This window comes from Biomphalaria glabrata, chromosome 14 (assembly GCF_947242115.1).
Source record: "Biomphalaria glabrata chromosome 14, xgBioGlab47.1, whole genome shotgun sequence".
NCBI lineage: Eukaryota > Metazoa > Mollusca > Gastropoda > Planorbidae > Biomphalaria > Biomphalaria glabrata.
The window spans coordinates 15,434,392-15,453,264 of record NC_074724.1 but is presented as its reverse complement, the minus strand read 5'-3'; the positions used below and the strand labels follow the sequence as shown (position 1 = coordinate 15,453,264).

The 18,873-nt window shown below is 31.3% G+C and overlaps 1 protein-coding gene across 2 annotated transcripts in view; it reads right to left on the bottom strand.

Annotated features, from left to right (window-relative positions):
* Positions 1 to 686: 686 nt before the first annotated feature.
* Positions 687 to 18,873, bottom strand: part of LOC106078201 (uncharacterized) — a 19,146-nt gene continuing 959 nt past the window's right edge. For both annotated transcript variants that reach the window (XM_056010841.1, XM_056010842.1), the window contains exons 2-9: positions 18,583 to 18,651; positions 16,092 to 16,433; positions 15,444 to 15,629; positions 13,755 to 13,826; positions 12,350 to 12,468; positions 2,856 to 3,066; positions 993 to 1,124; positions 687 to 831 (exon numbers count right to left, since the gene is read on the bottom strand). In XM_056010841.1, coding sequence (XP_055866816.1) covers positions 698 to 831; positions 993 to 1,124; positions 2,856 to 3,066; positions 12,350 to 12,468; positions 13,755 to 13,826; positions 15,444 to 15,629; positions 16,092 to 16,433; positions 18,583 to 18,643 — 1,257 coding nt within the window. In that variant the 5' untranslated portion in view covers positions 18,644 to 18,651 and the 3' untranslated portion in view covers positions 687 to 697. The remainder of the gene's footprint in view (positions 832 to 992; positions 1,125 to 2,855; positions 3,067 to 12,349; positions 12,469 to 13,754; positions 13,827 to 15,443; positions 15,630 to 16,091; positions 16,434 to 18,582; positions 18,652 to 18,873) is intronic.

The following is an 18,873-nucleotide window of genomic DNA, read 5'->3' as shown; positions in this document are numbered from 1 at the left end:
ATCAATCAAGAAAAAGAAATTATTTTATTTTTCACCATTGAACTTACCACACGTAGAGAAATTGACAAATACATGAATATTGAGGATGCTATAAAAAAGTATTTAAATCAATGAAATTAATCTTGTTAACTTTATCGTATTAATTTGCAAAGAAGTGTATGTCACTAATTACTTAAACAAAAAATATTTTGGATTTAATGTCAATTCATAAAAAAACATAATAATGTTCTTAATTATGATTTTCATTTTCCTAGAGTTATTTGTTATCAATGATCCATATTTCGTTATCCGACAATTCAATCTTTAGTTTAAATAACATATTAAAATACTTTTTAATGTATTGCTAAAATGTCATAATTTACAAAATAGTTCAAGATTTATAAAAGTTTATTAAAGTAAAGGTACCCTATTTCAGACTTAGTTATCTATTAACAAGATAATTAAAGGTCATCTGTTTATTTAACCATTAATTCACGAGGGTTTTATGTGGTCAGTACATTGACCAATCGCCTTTACTTTTCCCCAACTAATGTTAGGTACTACCCATTAGAGTTGGGTGGACTCACGAGCGTTCTATAAATCACGATATTAAAAATCCCATTATATCATTATATGATTATCTCTAATAACTAGAAATCGAGAAAAAAATAACTATATTTAATAAATGAGCAAATAAATATCAAATATATATTTCGGCTTATACATTTATTATTTTCTTTTTAATTTCAAGATCTTCAATTAAATCTTTTGACTCATGTTCCTCAATTTGAAATAGTTTTTGGTTTGCTGCGTCATTTAAACTGCCAGAAAAAGTTGGCCTGTTGGCAATGACTGAAAAGCAAAGAAAAGTATGAAATGAACATAATATATTATTTGATAATGATTTTAGGCAATTTGTAACGATTATGTACATTCAACATGGGCAATATATATATATATATATATATATATATATACATTAAAATAAAAACTTTGATTTTTAAGTTACTTACAGCATTTGTAATAGAATTTCGATTTACGTTGTTTAATAAAAACTCCCATCAGAATAATGCAAAGAAAACAGACCAGAATGTAAGAATAAATTATAAGCATGTCTTTTAATTGTTCCTGTTTTATTTCGTTAGCTGGAAAACAAAGAAAGATACAGTTGTTGTTTTTTTTTTAATATTTTTTTTTAGAAAAAGAACTATTATAATAGCAAAATCTTATTGTAAAGTGATTTTTAAAAGGTAGGTCATGGTTAGACATTCTGTTTATAATAATATTAGTTAATACTAATAGTAACAACGATGACATTGAATGGAATAGCCTAATGACACTCTTTAATATTTTTAGAGACCCATCCGTGAAGCTAAGCTCAATATTTTCAGTTTGTGGACTATCGTAGTCAAACTATTTAATGGCGGATGCCCCAAAAGAGACCCCAGGCAGAGATGAAACGCGCGACTAGTAACTTGCCTCTTGCGGGGAAGAAGAGAAAACTGTGCCTCATATTCAGACTTGCTGATCTCTGTTTCGACCTGTATGGTGAAGTATGCAAAACTGCAGTGTTCAGGGCCTTTACAAGAGAGGATTTGAGCCTCTCAAGCCCTCACTCAAACGGAGTTTGATGATGATGATGACTAAATAAATAGTTAATGCGTTTATTGCATTAATTTTTATGTAATATGAACTTACCCTTTATTACAATGGAATGCTACAGATTATAATAATAATTATTATTATTATCCGGACGTTAGTTATTCTGGACGTTAAATATCACGACCACCGTGCTTTTGTTTTTTTGGTTTACAGTACGGTGTGTAACTGGTCTTACTGACATGCACCGAAAGATCAGTGATTATTTCTTTTAACAATGATACAGCACTTTGTACATTTTACTTGAATTATATATATATATATATATATATATATATATATATATATATATATCTATATATATCTATATATATATATATATATATATAGATATATATATATATATAGATATATATATATATATATATATATATATATATATATATATATATATATATATATATAATTCTGCCATCGTGGTTCGATGATGACTGCTTTAGCCACCCAGAGGGCTTTGCACTTGTGTTTTATGCCTCCTCATGTGGCTGGTGAGACCTATGTGAGCCCAGAATGTTCGAAATGTTCCCAATTGTTCTGGATAATATTTTGTATTATCAATAAGTTTTGTTGTTAAATACTTTTAGTGCATTGTTTATGTGTGACTGATTTAGGTTTAACCTGGAAACGAAGTGAATGTACATAGGATGTATGCAGTTAAGATATTTTCTTTAAAAAATGCTTGCTTGCTAATTAACATAAAAATTGCAAAATCTGACGTGGATAGTAGGATCTTTGTCATGTATACGTATCAAGAAGTTCTTTTAACTCTTTATCCCGTAATTATTTTTTCACGTTCTGAGAGAATCGTTCAATTTTTTTTTCCTATTTCTACATTCTATCCTGTTATGATGAAGCTTTATTTTTTTTCTTTGTCATTAGAAAACGTTACTTTTGAGATAGAATTATAGGAGAATGTATGCTCTTTTTATATAACACAAATTAAAGGTTATAATTCAAAAAATTATTTTAATTTAATGGGCTCAAATCAACGATGTTATCGTTAAGTAGAAGAGTTAAAAAAATGGGTTGTATGTAGTACCGCAAACTACATTCAAATCGTCAGGGTATAAAAGCCGTCAGGTTTCGAGACCAGAAACATTGTAACGGTAGTCCTACTTTACAACATGGCAGCCATTCATGCGTAGCTTTAACCCTTATCAATCGTTTACAATACAATTAACATAACAGTCAAACAAACTGGGTGCAAACATTCTTACTTCTATGAACCAGTATGCTTGTAGTAATCGAATATCTTCTGTCTTCGTAACTTCCTGACACATTGGGATAGGCAGCAACAGCAACATTATAAAGACCAACTGGTAAAAGTTCGGACAAGTCAAAAAAGCAATGTGTGTTGTAAAATAACGGCCTGCTATAGCTTGCTTGATGTTCATATATAACATCGTCTTGACTTTGACTCAAAAAAAGCTAATAGAAAATATTCAATAACATTTCGTACATAAAAACGTTGGAAAGAAATATTTCAGTGTATTTCGAATAGGTTTTAAATCTAATTGTTATAGAATATTTAATTTTGTTTCATTTGATGTCAATAAATGTTAAAACTGTGTGCGATTTCTGTTAGTATCAAATATGTATATTGATATCTAAAGGATTCTTTTATGTACTTCCCAATACAGTCGATAAGTATTTAGTTTGACCCCTTGCTAAAATGTATTGTCACCAGGTAAACAAATAAATGTCATTTATAAATTTGAAAAGTCAAGTTTTCTTTTCAAAGCAAATAACTAACTATTTCCAGTTTAGATGGTTTAAAAAATTTTACAATTCTACCAGTTTAAATAGCTTAGAATAAATAAGATAATCATATTAGGCAGGGTAATATTTTTATTTTGTTGTTGAAATATTACAATGCGTTTAATCCTCAAATCTACTGTCCCATAACCAAAAACATCTACGTTTAGAACTAAAACAAAAAAGCAACTCTTTAGATTGATAGTCTTTACCCGATTGTTCATTTTCGTAATTACAAAAATATTCCCAAAATGACTTCGGGTATACATATATACTTCCTTAAGAAATTATTCAAGCCTCAATCATATGCATATATTGAGATCTAGAGTATAATATAGATTTTTACCTACATTAAACTTAGATTCATTTGTTTAAATTAAGTAAAATACATCTACTTTCACTAAACATTGTCCTTGTTTATGTCCCGCCTACAGCCAAGACGGAGATTGCAGATTGGAATCATCGCTGGCGTAGTGCATGAGTTTCAGACTAGGTCACCGGATGTACCAGTAGTTATACTGGGTGATTTTAATAAATTCACCTTGAAGGTTGACCTACCCCCCTTCTATCAACACATCTCATGTCCGACAAGAGAGAACAGTGCTATGGACTTATGTTACTGTAACATCAAAGGAGCATTCATATCTCGTGAAAAGCCACCACTAGGATTATCGGACCACAAAACAATACAACTGCTGCCTACTTACCGCACGAAACTTAAAAAGGGCAAAGTCATTCAAAAAACAGTACAAGAATGGACTCAAGACAACATTCTCAAACTACAGGGTTGTCTAGACTGCACTGATTGGAATTTGTTTAAAGAGACCACATTAAATCTAAATCTGGAAGAATGGGTCAAAGCAGTGAGGAATTAAATCAATTTTTTTAAAACATGTGTGCAAAAATAAAACGGGAAATCTTCAAAAAGAAAAGAGCATACATGAGTGGCGATAGGCAGGAAAGGAAAATAGCACAATGTAATCTCAGCGTCGCTCTCGAGGAAGGGAGGAGAAACTACCGCACCAAACTGGAGGTCTCGATTAAGATAAGTGACATGAGACAGGCGAAGGATATCATGAACAAAACGGCAGGAGCACAAGTCAAAAGTAGAAATAATCTTGCTACAAGAGACAACAAAACATTGGCCAACGAGTTAAATGATTTCTATTGTCGTTTCGACACTAAGAATTTTAATTATCTAAAACTTAAAGCCCTTGAAGATGTCAAGGTTAACAAATGTTTAGAATTAGCGATTACTAAAGAGCAAGTCTGCAACATTTTCAAAAAAGTCAACCCAATGAAAGCTGCTGGGCCTGACGGTATACAAGGGCGAATCTTAAAAGAATGTGCTGAACAACTAGCTGAACCTTTCCTAGAGATTTTTTTCACTTCATTACTAAACCACAAGATACCATCTATGTAGAAGTCTTCATAATTGTACCTGTGCAAAAGGTTTCCAAACCATGAATGATTGAATGAATGAATGACCTGTTTCACTTACTTCCATTGTGTCTAAATGTTTAGAAAAACTGGTTACAATGTTTCTTCTGAATGATCTTTGTAGTAAGTACGACCGTTTACAATTTGCTTACCAAAAGGGTAAAGGTGTAGACGATGCCATCCTAAATATTTTAAATTGTGTCTACAAACATCTGGTCTTAACAAAGACTTATGCAAGATTGTTCTTTATTGATTTCTCATAAGCTTTTAACACTATACAACTTCATTTACTCATTGAAAAGATGAAAGCGTTGAAGATTAGTCCTTAAATATAAAACTATGGGCTAATGAATTTTTGACCCAAAGACCTTAGAAACTTAGTGTAAATAATGTAATATCAAATGAACGCATAGTTAACACAGGGGCGCCCAAGGGGCTGTGACATCGCCATTGTGGTTCATTTTGTACACCAATGATTTTCAATCCGATAGTCCTTATTGCTCCTTCACAAAATTCGCTGATGATGCGGCTCTTCTTGCCTTGCTCTCAGAGAGCTCAGACGTAAATGAGTATTTCAAGAAATATTTTTTTAAGAACTGTTAAGATAAATTTTTATTATAAAATGTAAAAAAAAACCAAAGAAATGATAATCGATTGTCGTAGGAAAAGAAGGAAAATGTTATTGTTTCTGTAGCTGGAGAGACTATTGAAATAGTGGTACCATCCTAGACAATGAACTAAATTTTACTGCAAATACTGAGTATATCAGCTAAAAAGGGCAGCAAATATTACGATCACTGAGAAAACTGTCCTCGTTTAATGTTAGTGAAAAGACCTTGGCTATGTTTTATCACGCTCACATCTACAATATTTTAAGTTTTAATATGACAGCCTGGTATGGCAATCTGAGCATTAAAAATAAAAATAAACTCCACAGAATCCTAAATTCTAAAGGCTGCTGGTAAAGTCATTGGCAAAAAACAAATCCCATTTGGGCAGCTGTTTGAGACAAACATCCATAAAAAAGCTAGCAAGATTCTAGAAATGAAAAAAATACCCCTTTGGGTCAGGATTCTGGGATTTTACCATCACAAAAGAGATACAACACACCAACAGCAAAGACAAACAGACACAGACACTATTTTGTTCCTATGACAATTAAATTTTAGATAGAAACAATTTGATATAAACTTTTCACATGTAAATTATGAGTGAGTCTGGTGTGAATGTACATTTTGTTTTTTTCTAGTTACAATGTTTTGTTTGGTTTAATGCACAAATTGTAAGATTATTATTATTATTAAGATTGAATTTAAGGTTCAAGAAGCTTATTAATTATTTTATGTTAGTATATTTAAGATCACCCATATAGAGCCTCTTTTGCCGGTCCAATCAGTGCAAATACTAGTTTTAAAATTAGATCTAGATCGTTTCGATCTAGTTTTTTTTAGGGCTACTTAACATACGTCTCGGTTCTAGTTAGCACCCAAGAATCATTTTTGCAAAGTTTCATCTATCAAGATTGGTGAAACGGTTTTGATTTCTATTCGTGACAAACATACTTCTTACATTGTACTTTATAGTATGTGGACATATATTACCCGCGGCCCGTGGGTTTTTGTTTGCGTATAACTGTCGATGACTCACTGAGAGTGGTTTGTAAACAATTAAACGAAATAATAATGTTATTAGTAAAGCGAATGTGTAAATGTAAAAATAGTATGAATTGTGCTGTCAAAACTGCTAATCGACTTAAATCCATTTTTTTTCAAATAAAAACATTTGCTTGTAGGCCTACATATATTTGATTAAAATTTTAAAGGAACAGACTTTTTTTGTATGTTCACATGTTAAAGAATAAAGTAGATCTTGAGTTAGACATAGATCTAGATTTAGAGTAATCTAGAGTTCATTTTGCACTTGCGCATACGTGCCTTTTTTAATTAGATGACGCAAATGAATGAAACTATTAGAATATATCTTAACACGGCTTCGCAGCTTTAGCGAACGAATGCATGAAAAATGCTTTAGTAAAACAAATTTGAATGTTAATTTGATTAAAATATGAAATGAATGGACTATAATTAGTATGTTCATGTGTTTTAAGTAAAAACTATCTTTGCGAAGAGAAGTTATATCATCTTAAAGGTGGTGAATTAGAGTTTTAGACCTAGGAATAGAAAGATGTGTAACATTTCGGTATTGTCTAATGAAAGAATGCTCATCAGGAATTCTACATTCGCAGATATAAGGAAGGAATTTATGTAAAAAATGCTTTTGAAACACAAATTTGAAGGTTAATTTTATTAAATAATGAGATCAATAAACTATATTTTGTATTTTCATGTGTCTAAGTAAAACAAAACTATCTGCACAAAGTGCAGTTCTTAAAATTAGATCTAGATCTAGATCTTTTGATCTTTTCTCATGTAAATATGACCTAGATCGATGAAGTTATAATGCTTTCATAGAGCTGGTCAACTTTTTTTTGAGGATCTTAAGTTTTTTTATGGCTACAATACATACACTAGGTCTAAGTTGGTACCCAAGGAACATTTCTGCCAAGTTTTATCAAAATTGGTGAAACGGTTTTGATTTCTATGTGGGGACATACATACATACATAGGCCTTACTTTCTGCTTTATATATTAGATTAGAAATATATTACACGCGGCCTGCAGTCTTAATTTGCGTATCACTATCGATATAGTCACAAAGATTGTTTTGTAAACAATTAAACGAAATAATAATGTTATAAGTAAAGGGAATGTGGAATGCGTGAATGTAAAAATAGTATGAATGGAGCTCTAAAAATAGCTAATGAACTTAAATCCATTTTTTTCACATTAAAACATTGGCTTGTAGGCATACATATATTTGAAATTTGAAATGAATATACTTAATTCTGTATGTTCATATGTTAAAGTATAAAGTAGATCTTGAGTTAGAGATAGATCTAGATCTAGACTAATCTAGACTTAAATATTTGCTTGGTTAGAGTTCGTCCTGTGCGTGCGTAAAGGATTCCCTCTGTGCATGCGTGACATTTTTATTAGATGCACGCGATTAGTAAATGAAACTATTAGAATATATCTCAATACGGCTTCGCAGCTTTAGCGAATGAATGTATAAAAATGCTTTAGCAAAATAAATTTGAATGTTAAATAGATTGAAATATGAAATGACAGGACTATAATTAGTATGTTCATATTTTATTTCATCTATCTTTGCGAAGAGAGTTCTATCATCTTAGATTTGAATTAGAGTTTTAGACTTAAGAATAGAGTGTTGTGTGACATTTCCGATTTCGGTATTGTCTAATGAAAGAATGCACGTCAGGAAATCTAAATTCGTAGATATAAGGAACGAATTTAGGTAAAAATGCTTTTGAAATCATTAGACTATATTTTGTAATTTTCATGTGTCAAAGTAAAAAACTATCTGTGAAAAGTGTAGTTTTAAAAATTAGATCTAGATCTAGATTCCTTCGGTATTCTTTCATGTAAACATGGCCTAGATTAATGAAATACTAATACTTTAATAGATTTGGGAAACCTTTTTAAGGGTCTTATGTTAACTTTAGGGCTACTATACATACATCACTGTTCCAGTTAGTACCCAAGGGACATTTATGCCACGTTTTTATCAAGACTGGTCAAACGAGTTTGATTTCTATTCGTAACATACATACAAACGCCTTACTTTCTACTTTATACAATAGACTAGCCATATATTACCCGCGGCCCTCGGGTCTTAATTTGCGTATAACTGAAATAAATACTGATATAGTGCATTAAAAACAATTCAAGAGAATAATAATATAAAAAAAAACGAATGCATGATTTCGAGATATAAAAATATTAGGAATGAAGCGAAAATAGCTATTCGACCTAGATATCTAGATTCAATTATTGAATAAAAACATTGGCTTGTGTATTTAGAAGTGCACGATATCAAAATGTCAAATATATTTTATAATTAAAGCAAATCTTATCTTATATAATACAGACGTTACTTCAAAAAAGAAGATGATTACGTCCTACGCGTCATGCATTTAGTCATGCCTATTAACCAATGACTTAAATTCTGCCAAGTCACTGGTTTTCCTGGCTAGCTCAGGCAACCCATTCCATGCTCTAATAGCACTAGGGAAGAAGGAGTATTTGTACAAATTTGTCCTAGCATATGGGACGAGCAATGTACCTTTATCTTTGTGTCTTTCAGAGTATTTTATTAAATTTTGTTTTTGTATTTGAAGATTATGGTTCAGTGTTTTATGTATTATTGCTACTTTACTTTTGAGCCTTCTGTCCTGAAGGCTTTCTAAATTTAGTGATTTTACTAAAGGTGTTACTCTAGTCAAATGTGAATATTCGTTTGTTATGAATCGCACTGCTCTATTTTGTGTCTGTTCTAGTTTCTTAATGTTTTCTTGAGTTGAGGGGTCCCAAACAGAGGATGCATATTCTATTATTGGCCTAACCAAGGTTAAATAACATTTTAGTTTTATGTTCTTATTTGATTTATAGAAATTTCTTTTAATAAATCCTAATGCTTTGTTTGATTTTTTTGTAGTTTCATCAATATGTGGATTCCATGACAGTTTTTCATTTATTATAACACCTAGGTATTTTGCGTTTTTAGTCTGTGTTACTGGTTTGCCATGAATAAGATAAGTGGAATTAATTTGTTTTAGTTTTTTTGTTACTCTTAACAACTGACATTTTTCTGGGTGGAAAGACATGCTCCAATTTGATTCCCATTTCTGTAATTCATCTAATTCTCTTTGTAAAATATCTGTGTCTTGTGTTGTTTTTATTGTTCTATATATTATGCAATCGTCTGCAAATAATCTGACTTTTGTTCCTGAAGTAATGAAATTTGGTAAATCATTTATGTAAATTAAAAATAGTAGTGGACCCAAGACTGTTCCTTGAGGTACACCTGAGTTTACTGTTATCGGTGTTGATTTAGAGCCATTTATTATTACAGTTTGTTCTCTCCCTATCAAAGCAAATGAGTGAATGTAACTTTTAATATAACATTGTTATTTTTATTTAATGTAGATATAGATCTAAAATCTAAAAAAAAAACTTAAATGCCATAGTAGTCTAGTCAATAACTAAAGATTTTGAGCCTAGTAAATGGCTTGTATTGATGACCTAGATCTAGCTACACGCTATCTATGACGACATGATGAATGAAACTTTTGTATATATGTAGCTATGTTAAGAGGTGAAAATGAGCATTAGTAAATCTTTAAAAAAAAGTAAATCTATTCTTTAAAGTAGAATGTAAGACGTATGCATGTGCCGAATAGAAATCAAAACCGTTTGACCAATGTTGATAAAACTTGGCAGAAATGTTCATTGGATGCTATCTTGAACCGTGACGTATGTCTAGTAGCCCTAAAACAAAAATAAGACCCTAAAAAAAGCTGCTCAACTCTATAAAAGTATTGTATCTTGTAAATCTAGGTCACAAAGCCATGTCTTCATGATGAGACAAGATGACACGAGCTATTATGACCTCTGACGTTCATTTCATTTGTATCACTACGCGGTTCATGTAATGGAGCAGCAAGTTACGGAAAAGTATGTCAAGACGTTTAAAGATATTTACATTTAGAGCGAAAAATTTTATGTAAAAATGTTTTGTAAACTCAAATTTGAAGGTTAATTTTCATTAAATAATGAAACGAATAGACACTAATATGTTTGTTCATGTGTAAAAGTAAAAAAAATACTCGGAACCCATGACGAGACTGCAAACTAATTGGAAGTATTGTGCAAAAAAGAATTATTTCTTTTTATGTCACTGACTCACTGAAAAAATAGTTTTTGAAAGATTAAATAAAAAAAAATTATGTCCGACAACTTCAGTGTATCAATTAGTGTATCATTAAGTCCTTCTCTAAGTGTATCACTAAATATATCACTAATTGTATCACTAACTGTATCACTAAGTCTATCACTAGATTTATCACTAAGTTTATCAATAAGTCTATCACTAAATAAATCACTAAGTATATAACTAAGTGTATCACTAAATGTATCACTAAGTGTATCACCAAGTGTATCAATAAGTCTAGCACTAAATAAATCACTAAATATATAACTAAAGTTTTCACTAAGTATATCACTAAATATATCACTAATTGTATCACTAACTGTATCACTAAGTCTATCACTAGATTTATCACTAAGTTTATCAATAAGTCTATCACTAAATAAATCACTAATTATATAACTAAGTGTATCACTAAATCTATCACTAAGTGTATCACTAAGTGTATCACTAAGTGTATCACCAAGTCTATCAATAAGTCTAGCACTAAATAAATCACTAAATATATAACTAAGGTTTTCACTAAGTATATCACTAAATATATCACTAATTGTATCACTAACTGTATCACTAAGTCTATCACTAGATTTATCACTAAGTTTATCAATAAGTCTATCACTAAATAAATCACTAAGCATATAACTAAGTGTATCACTAAATCTATCTCTAAGTGTATCACTAAGTGTATCACTAAGTGTATCACCAAGTCTATCAATAAGTCTAGCACTAAATAAATCACTAAATATATAACTAAGGTTTTCACTAAGTATATCACTAAATATATCACTAATTGTATCACTAACTGTATCACTAAGTCTATCACTAGATTTATCACTAAGTTTATCAATAAGTCTATCACTAAATAAATCACTAAGTATATAACTAAGTGTATCACTAAATCTATCACTTAGTGTATCACTAAGTGTATCACTAAGTGTATCACCAAATGTAGCAATAAGTCTAGCACTAAATAAATCACTATATATATAACTAAGGTTTTCACTAAGTGTATCACTAAATATATCACTAATTGTATTACTAACTGTATCACTAAGTCTATCACTAGATTTATCACTAAGTTTATCAATAAGTCTATCACTAAATAAATCACTAAGTATATAACTAAGTGTATCACTAAATCTATCACTAAGTGTAACACTAAGTGTATCACTAAGTGTATCACCAAGTCTATCAATAAGTCTAGCACTAAATAAATCCCTAAATATATAACTAAATAAATAATTCACTAAGTTTATAACTTAGTGTATCACTAAGTGTATCATTAAGTGTATCACTAAGTGTATCATTAAGTGTATCACTAAGAGTATCATTAAGTGTATCATTAAGAGTATCATTATGTGTATCACTAAGTTTATCATTAAGTGTATCAATAAGTGTATCATTAATTGTATCACTAAGAGTATCATTAAGTGTATTATTAAGTGTATCACTAATGATAAATTACGTGTATCATTCAGTGTATTACTAAGTGTATCACTTAGTGTATCATCAAGTGTATCACTAAGTCTATTAATAAATTTATCCCCAATGAAACCAAAGCTTGTATTCATAAATTGCTGAATGAATCTAATTAAGGTAATATACATTTATATGCAATGCTTTAATTCGTTTTTAAACAAGTTTAGATAATAAATTTAAACAAACTTACCACATGTCCTTCAACAGCAAACTCACATTTAGCGGCCGGAAACACATTCTCAACTTTGCAGCCCATGGTCATGTTATTTTTGTTCTGATTTAACGCGCAATCTATAGTGTCAGGTTTTTCTTTGCAAAAGTAAAATATACACAATTAGAATCTTTAAATGATTACTGATATCTTAATTGTTTTTTTTTCATTTTAGAATATAACATCCTAAAATGTTTTCTGATTTTAATGAGTATATTATTGCATTTAACATAATTGCTTTTCTAGATAAAATTAATGAATACAATGTTAGAATTAATACTATCTTTCTTAGTCTGACTCATTTATTATTATCAAGGCGATAGAAATATTTCTTTTCTTAAAGTTGTTAATAATATTTAAAAACGAAATCACTAAAGTTTTACATTAATAAATTGTCATAAAGAAATTATGACTTTAAAGGTTTTAATTGTATATACTAATTGAAGCATTGAAACATATTAACATTGTACAAAGATAATAGAGAGTAATAAGTTTCATGTGACCTAGCTCATACTTATTCAAGACATTTCAAGCAAAAATAAATTGTCTGGAATTTTAAGGGGTTGAAAACTAGCATAACAAAACATATTATATTTCCAAAGTATAACGTACTTGTATTTTAATTACAATCTATGCTTAAATACAAAGGTAGATCACTTTTTGAAATTTATAACTAAGTTAAAAAAAACAAAAAAACATCAGCAACTAACAATGACGTTTTCATCCTTTTCAAGAAGCATAATTCAATTTGCAAACATGTTGCTAAATCATGTATACATTTTCACTTTTATATATTTGACTACTTAATTAGTGCATCAATATTTTCATAAAAGCTGGTATTTATATAAAAGCAAAGCCAATTTCTTAAAAACATTTGTAAAAATGAAAATATTTTTTTAATGATGCTTTATAGAATTGGCAGAACAATATATTGAGTAATATATACTTTTAGCAATGAAAAATAGAAAGTTAATGAGTGTATTTTTTCAATGTCACCACAGACTATTAGCAACACGCTCCTCATACCAAGAGAATAGGTAGTATGGAATTTTTGTGTTCTATATCTATATCTACACACACACACACACACATATATATATATATATATATATATATATATATATATTGAGCCAAATAGAGAAAATTAGATCTCTAGTATCATTTGAATATACGATAGAAGCATTTTTGAAATGATTTTTAATCTTAACGTATTATAACCACTTATATAAATCAGCATTTGCAATTATCTCTATACTCTCATTAATTAACACTATATGATACTTAAATAATTATTAATTCAGAAGCATTGTCACCTTCTATTATATTTATAATATTCATATTTTACCACTAAAATTCACATAAATTATAGATTCTAAACATCTACCAAATATTAACGGATCGTATTTTAAAGGTATCGTCCTCTCTCCTGTAATAGTTCTGCCTCTACATTCAAAGCCTGAAAAAAAATTGTTAAAAATTAATATGAAAATCGTATATTAACTACATTGATTTATTATAATAATAAGACTTGTCTTATTATTATAAAAGCAGTATTTCCCGATGGTACGCATTGTCCTGCGGTGGTCGATTAAGATTTTCTTTTCTCCATCTGCATCTGTCCTCGGCAGCGGATTTTTTTTTGGTCTCAAATGTGTAACCACGGCCTATATGGGTGACCTCCAGCTGTTTCATTCATATGCCTCATTCAACCAGATGCTCTCTTCTATGTCAGCAAAGGCAAGTTGGCGCCTAAGCTGGTCTTTAAAACGTTTCCGTGGGGCACCTCTGTTACGTTGACCACCTTTTAGCTCACCAAAAAAGATGCCTTTGGCATACTTTCGTCCCCCATACGGGATACGTGTCCTACCCAGCGTAACTGACGGACCATAAGAAGTCCCTCTATTATATTATATATATTTTTTTTTATTTTTGACCTACTATCAATTAGTAGTGATCAACTGAATACCCCGTAGTAAGCGCTCCACCCCAAAGTAATGCCACTATATAATGAAGTAATGTGCAGATGCCATTCATAACAGTAATAGAAACAAGGGTGAGATTGCAACGGTGCCTTGTGATTATAATACCCAACCTGTGACCGCAGATAAGTATCAAGGATTTGCCTCTTTAGTAACACAGGAAAGGGAAAGGGCTACGATCAATTATTGACACGTAAAATGCCACAGAGAGATAAAAAAAAAATTTTCCTTGATAAAATTTTTTGACGTATACAAATATTAATTTTAAGATGATTTCCTAATTATAAAAATGTTCAACTGTCAAACCAGAGTTCTCAATGTGTGGACCATTGGACGATTGTTTTTATTCAAAAAATATAAATAAAATGTAAGAAAATCTTATGCTACCCTGCCTTATAGTAGCTCCCGGGTGGAAATGATCGTAGAAGGAAACGATTAGACCAAAGTGTAGCAAAACAAGACTCCCGTGGGGGTGCCAAAGGGGGTGCAAGAGTCTCCTCATTGCACTTTGCGGAGTTGTAAAAAGCTCCAACAACCTTGTCACAATTCCAGGCGCCGTTCCTCAAGGGGCCGTTACATAAATAGCGTGTCCTGCACGGTTAGCCTGATATAGAAAATGAAAAAGGCAGGGTTTCAGGTGTACACAATCTCTGGCCGCGAGTCTGACCCCGCCAGACAGAGCTGTGCACACTGTTCTTAATCAGGCTGGTGAGAGGAAGCTCTTCTTCACTTTTGCTGACCAAGAGTTCCGAGAGCCGAAGGCTCAACTCTACCTGACAGTTTCAAGAAGAACATTTTCCTTCCAGCCATTATTTATCCACCTAAAAAGAGACGTTCAAGCTAATAGCAAAATATGTAACGATTGAACAAGAAGAAAAACTTTGTAATAGACACACTGAAAACAACAATAATCTCAACACATCATTTTAGTAGCATACTGTTGTCTTTATGACCCATTTCCACACAGTCCTGACTTACATACTTTCTTCGCTGTTTACTTACCCATGTAAAATAAAGGCCAACTGCTCATTATACACACATTCACACATAATGCACTACTAGCCAATCAAAACACACTTACTATCACAACTTACCTGCGTTATTTCTTGTTGCTACTAGTGACAGTAAGTGTGAACCATTGCTGAGAATTAATCCATTCTTGTCGAACCAAGAATAGTCAACCTCTACCCCTGTCTCGTTATTGCTAATACACATACAGTATAACATATCACCTTCTTCCAATTTGTCTGTACAGTTGACTAAAGTTAAGGCTGACAGCTCTAAAGGGAAACATAAATATATATCATAGTTTATAAAATATATATATTACCTTTTTTGAGCAGCATTATATAATTTAAACTAAATACTCCTTGGTTCAACTACACACAATTTTATTAATATTTAATTCTCATATTGATTCTAAAATCACAAAGAACTAAATTAAATTCATTTTAAAGTACATTTCCTATTTATGTTGGTTAATTGTTTCGTTTTATTTATTTTTCATTTTAATTACAAATTATAATAACTTTCAAGTCCACAGGATATAATTTAAAAATAATCATTAAAAGGCAATACGCCTTTGGCTTAAACTTCTTCCAGAATGTGTTAAAAGTCAGCTGATCAAAACATATCGATTCTCTTTATATGACTCTATTCTTAGTTTAAACAAACTGACGTTAACAAAAGATTGAATCGATATAGAACAAAAATAGAAAAACAAACAGATGTGACCGACCTACCAAAAGTTTTCAAAGCACACGTAAATAATGGTTGTATTCTTTTTAAACTAGCCAGCCCTAGGTACTTCAGTGACCAATTAGATTCTTCTATTCTTGTCACATTTCGTAAGGTCAGACTGCACTGAACCAGGTGGTCTTTAAGATATACAATGGACGTAGAGGTTTTGACATCCGAGTAATCAAAGCAGGCCATGTTAGGCTTACACATTGAAATTGGAGTTTTACTTCTCAGCCACACCACCTCTAAAGGCTCTTCCATTTCATGCACGAATGTCGCTTGGAAGATGTACTCTTTGCCCATGACAGCAGGAGGACAAGTATCAACGATTTGTATTAAAACAGCTGAAAATAAACAGCCACATTAAGCTTGTGTACTTTTCAGAACAACAATAACCTTTAATTCTTAATAATACTTAATAATACTTATTAATACTTGATAATACTTCTTAACACTTAATGATACTTAAAATCCATGTCACTGCTCCTTAGCACTCCATGAAATTATGGTGCAATTATTCAAATACATCTCTTTTTACAATAGTCTCGTATCGGCCTTCATGTTATTGTTATCCATGGAGCGCGTAATTTCATCTGTTGAACGTCCCACTCAGTTACATACTCATTGAAAAGTCGAGCACCCACTCGTCATTTAGTTATTCTGTAGATCACTCATAAAATCCGTCTTCTGCTGAGCTACATTTATCCTTCTCTCGATTTTTAAAGATAACTTTCATGTCTCTCACTCATAAATCAAAGTTGGGATGATTTTGGGGAAGATTTTTATCTCAAACCAATAAATTGGCTTTGCAAATATAAGTATCTATATATATAATTTTCTTCTTCCCTCAAGCGTTTAAACAAGAAGTAAATGATAGATCACTCTCTTATTTCTGCGGATAGTCCACGAGAAAACACAAGAGTAGTGTTCACACTACGGATGGCTGCCTGAGCGCTGGACTGTCGTTTAAATTTATCAAACCCTGCCCGCCCCCATCCCACTTTGTCCTGCGGAAGGTTTGGACTAGAAAGTAAACTATCTTTAACTCTGACGGAACATTCGAAACATTGTAAAACATTTTACAAACACAAAACAGCAGCGCCGGACTTAACCATTGTGACTTAGAAGTCATGGAAAGAGATTAAGTAATCTACTATGTATATATATGTAAATAGCAGGGCCGTACTTAACCATTGTGAGGCCTTTTGCGAAACGGATTTCGCGGGGCCAAGTTTGGGTAGGGAAGCGGACAATAAGTGAAATTTAAGAGTTTGTATTACAAATTAAATTTGTCTATGCATTTTATACATTCTTAACTACGTACAGAATTACTTTACAAACCTTGCGTGTAGCAAAGTCATAAAGTATATCATAATAATTCTGTTTCCTACATAGATCAAGTTCAATAGCAATAATTACCAAATGTTCCAATCTATCTTTGAGAATTGTTGACCTCAAGTAATTTTTCATTAGTTTAAGGTGCAAGAAGCTTCTTTCACCAGGTATATTTTAATGACTTTTTCGTATATTTTGCGATTTTGGGAGATTGCCAGGATCTCCTGGTAAATCGACAGGAGGGCGCTGGAAACCTTTTTAAGTTATACAATGGTTTAATTTAATAATTTAAACACCTTGAATTAGCGCGGGTCCTATGAAAAAGCGGGTCCTATGAAAGTGGGTTCCTATGAATCTCTATATATAATTCTCTTCTTCGCTCAAGAGTTTGGACGAGAAGAAGAAGTAAAGGAAAGATCACTATTTTATTTCTGCTGATAAAGTTATCCCACAAACTTTACGAGCCTTGCGTGTAGCGAAGTCTAACAGTGTATCATGAAAATGGTATTTCCTACATAGATAACGCTCAATAGCAACAATTAATAAATGTTTCATTCTATCTACAAGAATTGTTGAATTAAAGTAATTCTTCATTAGTTTGGGGAGCAAGAAGCTTCTTTCACCATATTACACAATTACGGCTAATGCATAATACCGTTGGATTGGCGTTTTCCATATTGAATGACACCCCAAAATGACATATTTTTGTCTATATATTTCATGAGATTTGTATGAGTTTTCAAAAGATTTTTAATAATTTCTGGAAATTTCCATTACTTTTTCAAATATTTTGCAATTTCAGGAGATTTCCAGGAGCTTCTGATAAATCAGGCGGCCGCCAAAAATCTGTTATAAGTTATAAAACGGTTTAATTTAATAATTTGCATATTGAGTAAATGCGGTTATTATGAATGTGTGGGGCCCACTGCTGTCGGATAGGTTGCTGTGCGTTATTGCCGGCCCTGCAAAATAGCGGCGTATGCTACGCCGCCGGTCGACTAGTAATAATAATTTTCTTTAAAATGTACCCTGACTCAACAGATTTCGGGGGCTCCAGTATATCTAGTCCCACGAAACGATTTAAGATTTCAAGATTGATTAACACGTACGCGATCATACAAATTTAAGATTTTAAATCGAAATGAAAAAAAAAGTTACCATGGATCAAAAATGGCGTAAATAAAATATTCTTTGCTCCGAGATGTATGTAGCTCTGCATCACAAGGACTCGAAAAAAAAAGAAGAACAACAATCAATGATATTCTTGTTTCTTAATTTGTAGTAGCAAAAGCAAGTAATGAAAGGATTTTAGATTGTAAATATTAGACGAATGCTATGGTTATAAATTTTCTGCTCCAAAAGTCGTGCAGTTAATGTTTAAAACAAAAGTCGAAGTTTAAAAATAAAATTTGCTTGAAATAAAGTATGAATGACAAAATTAAAAAAAAT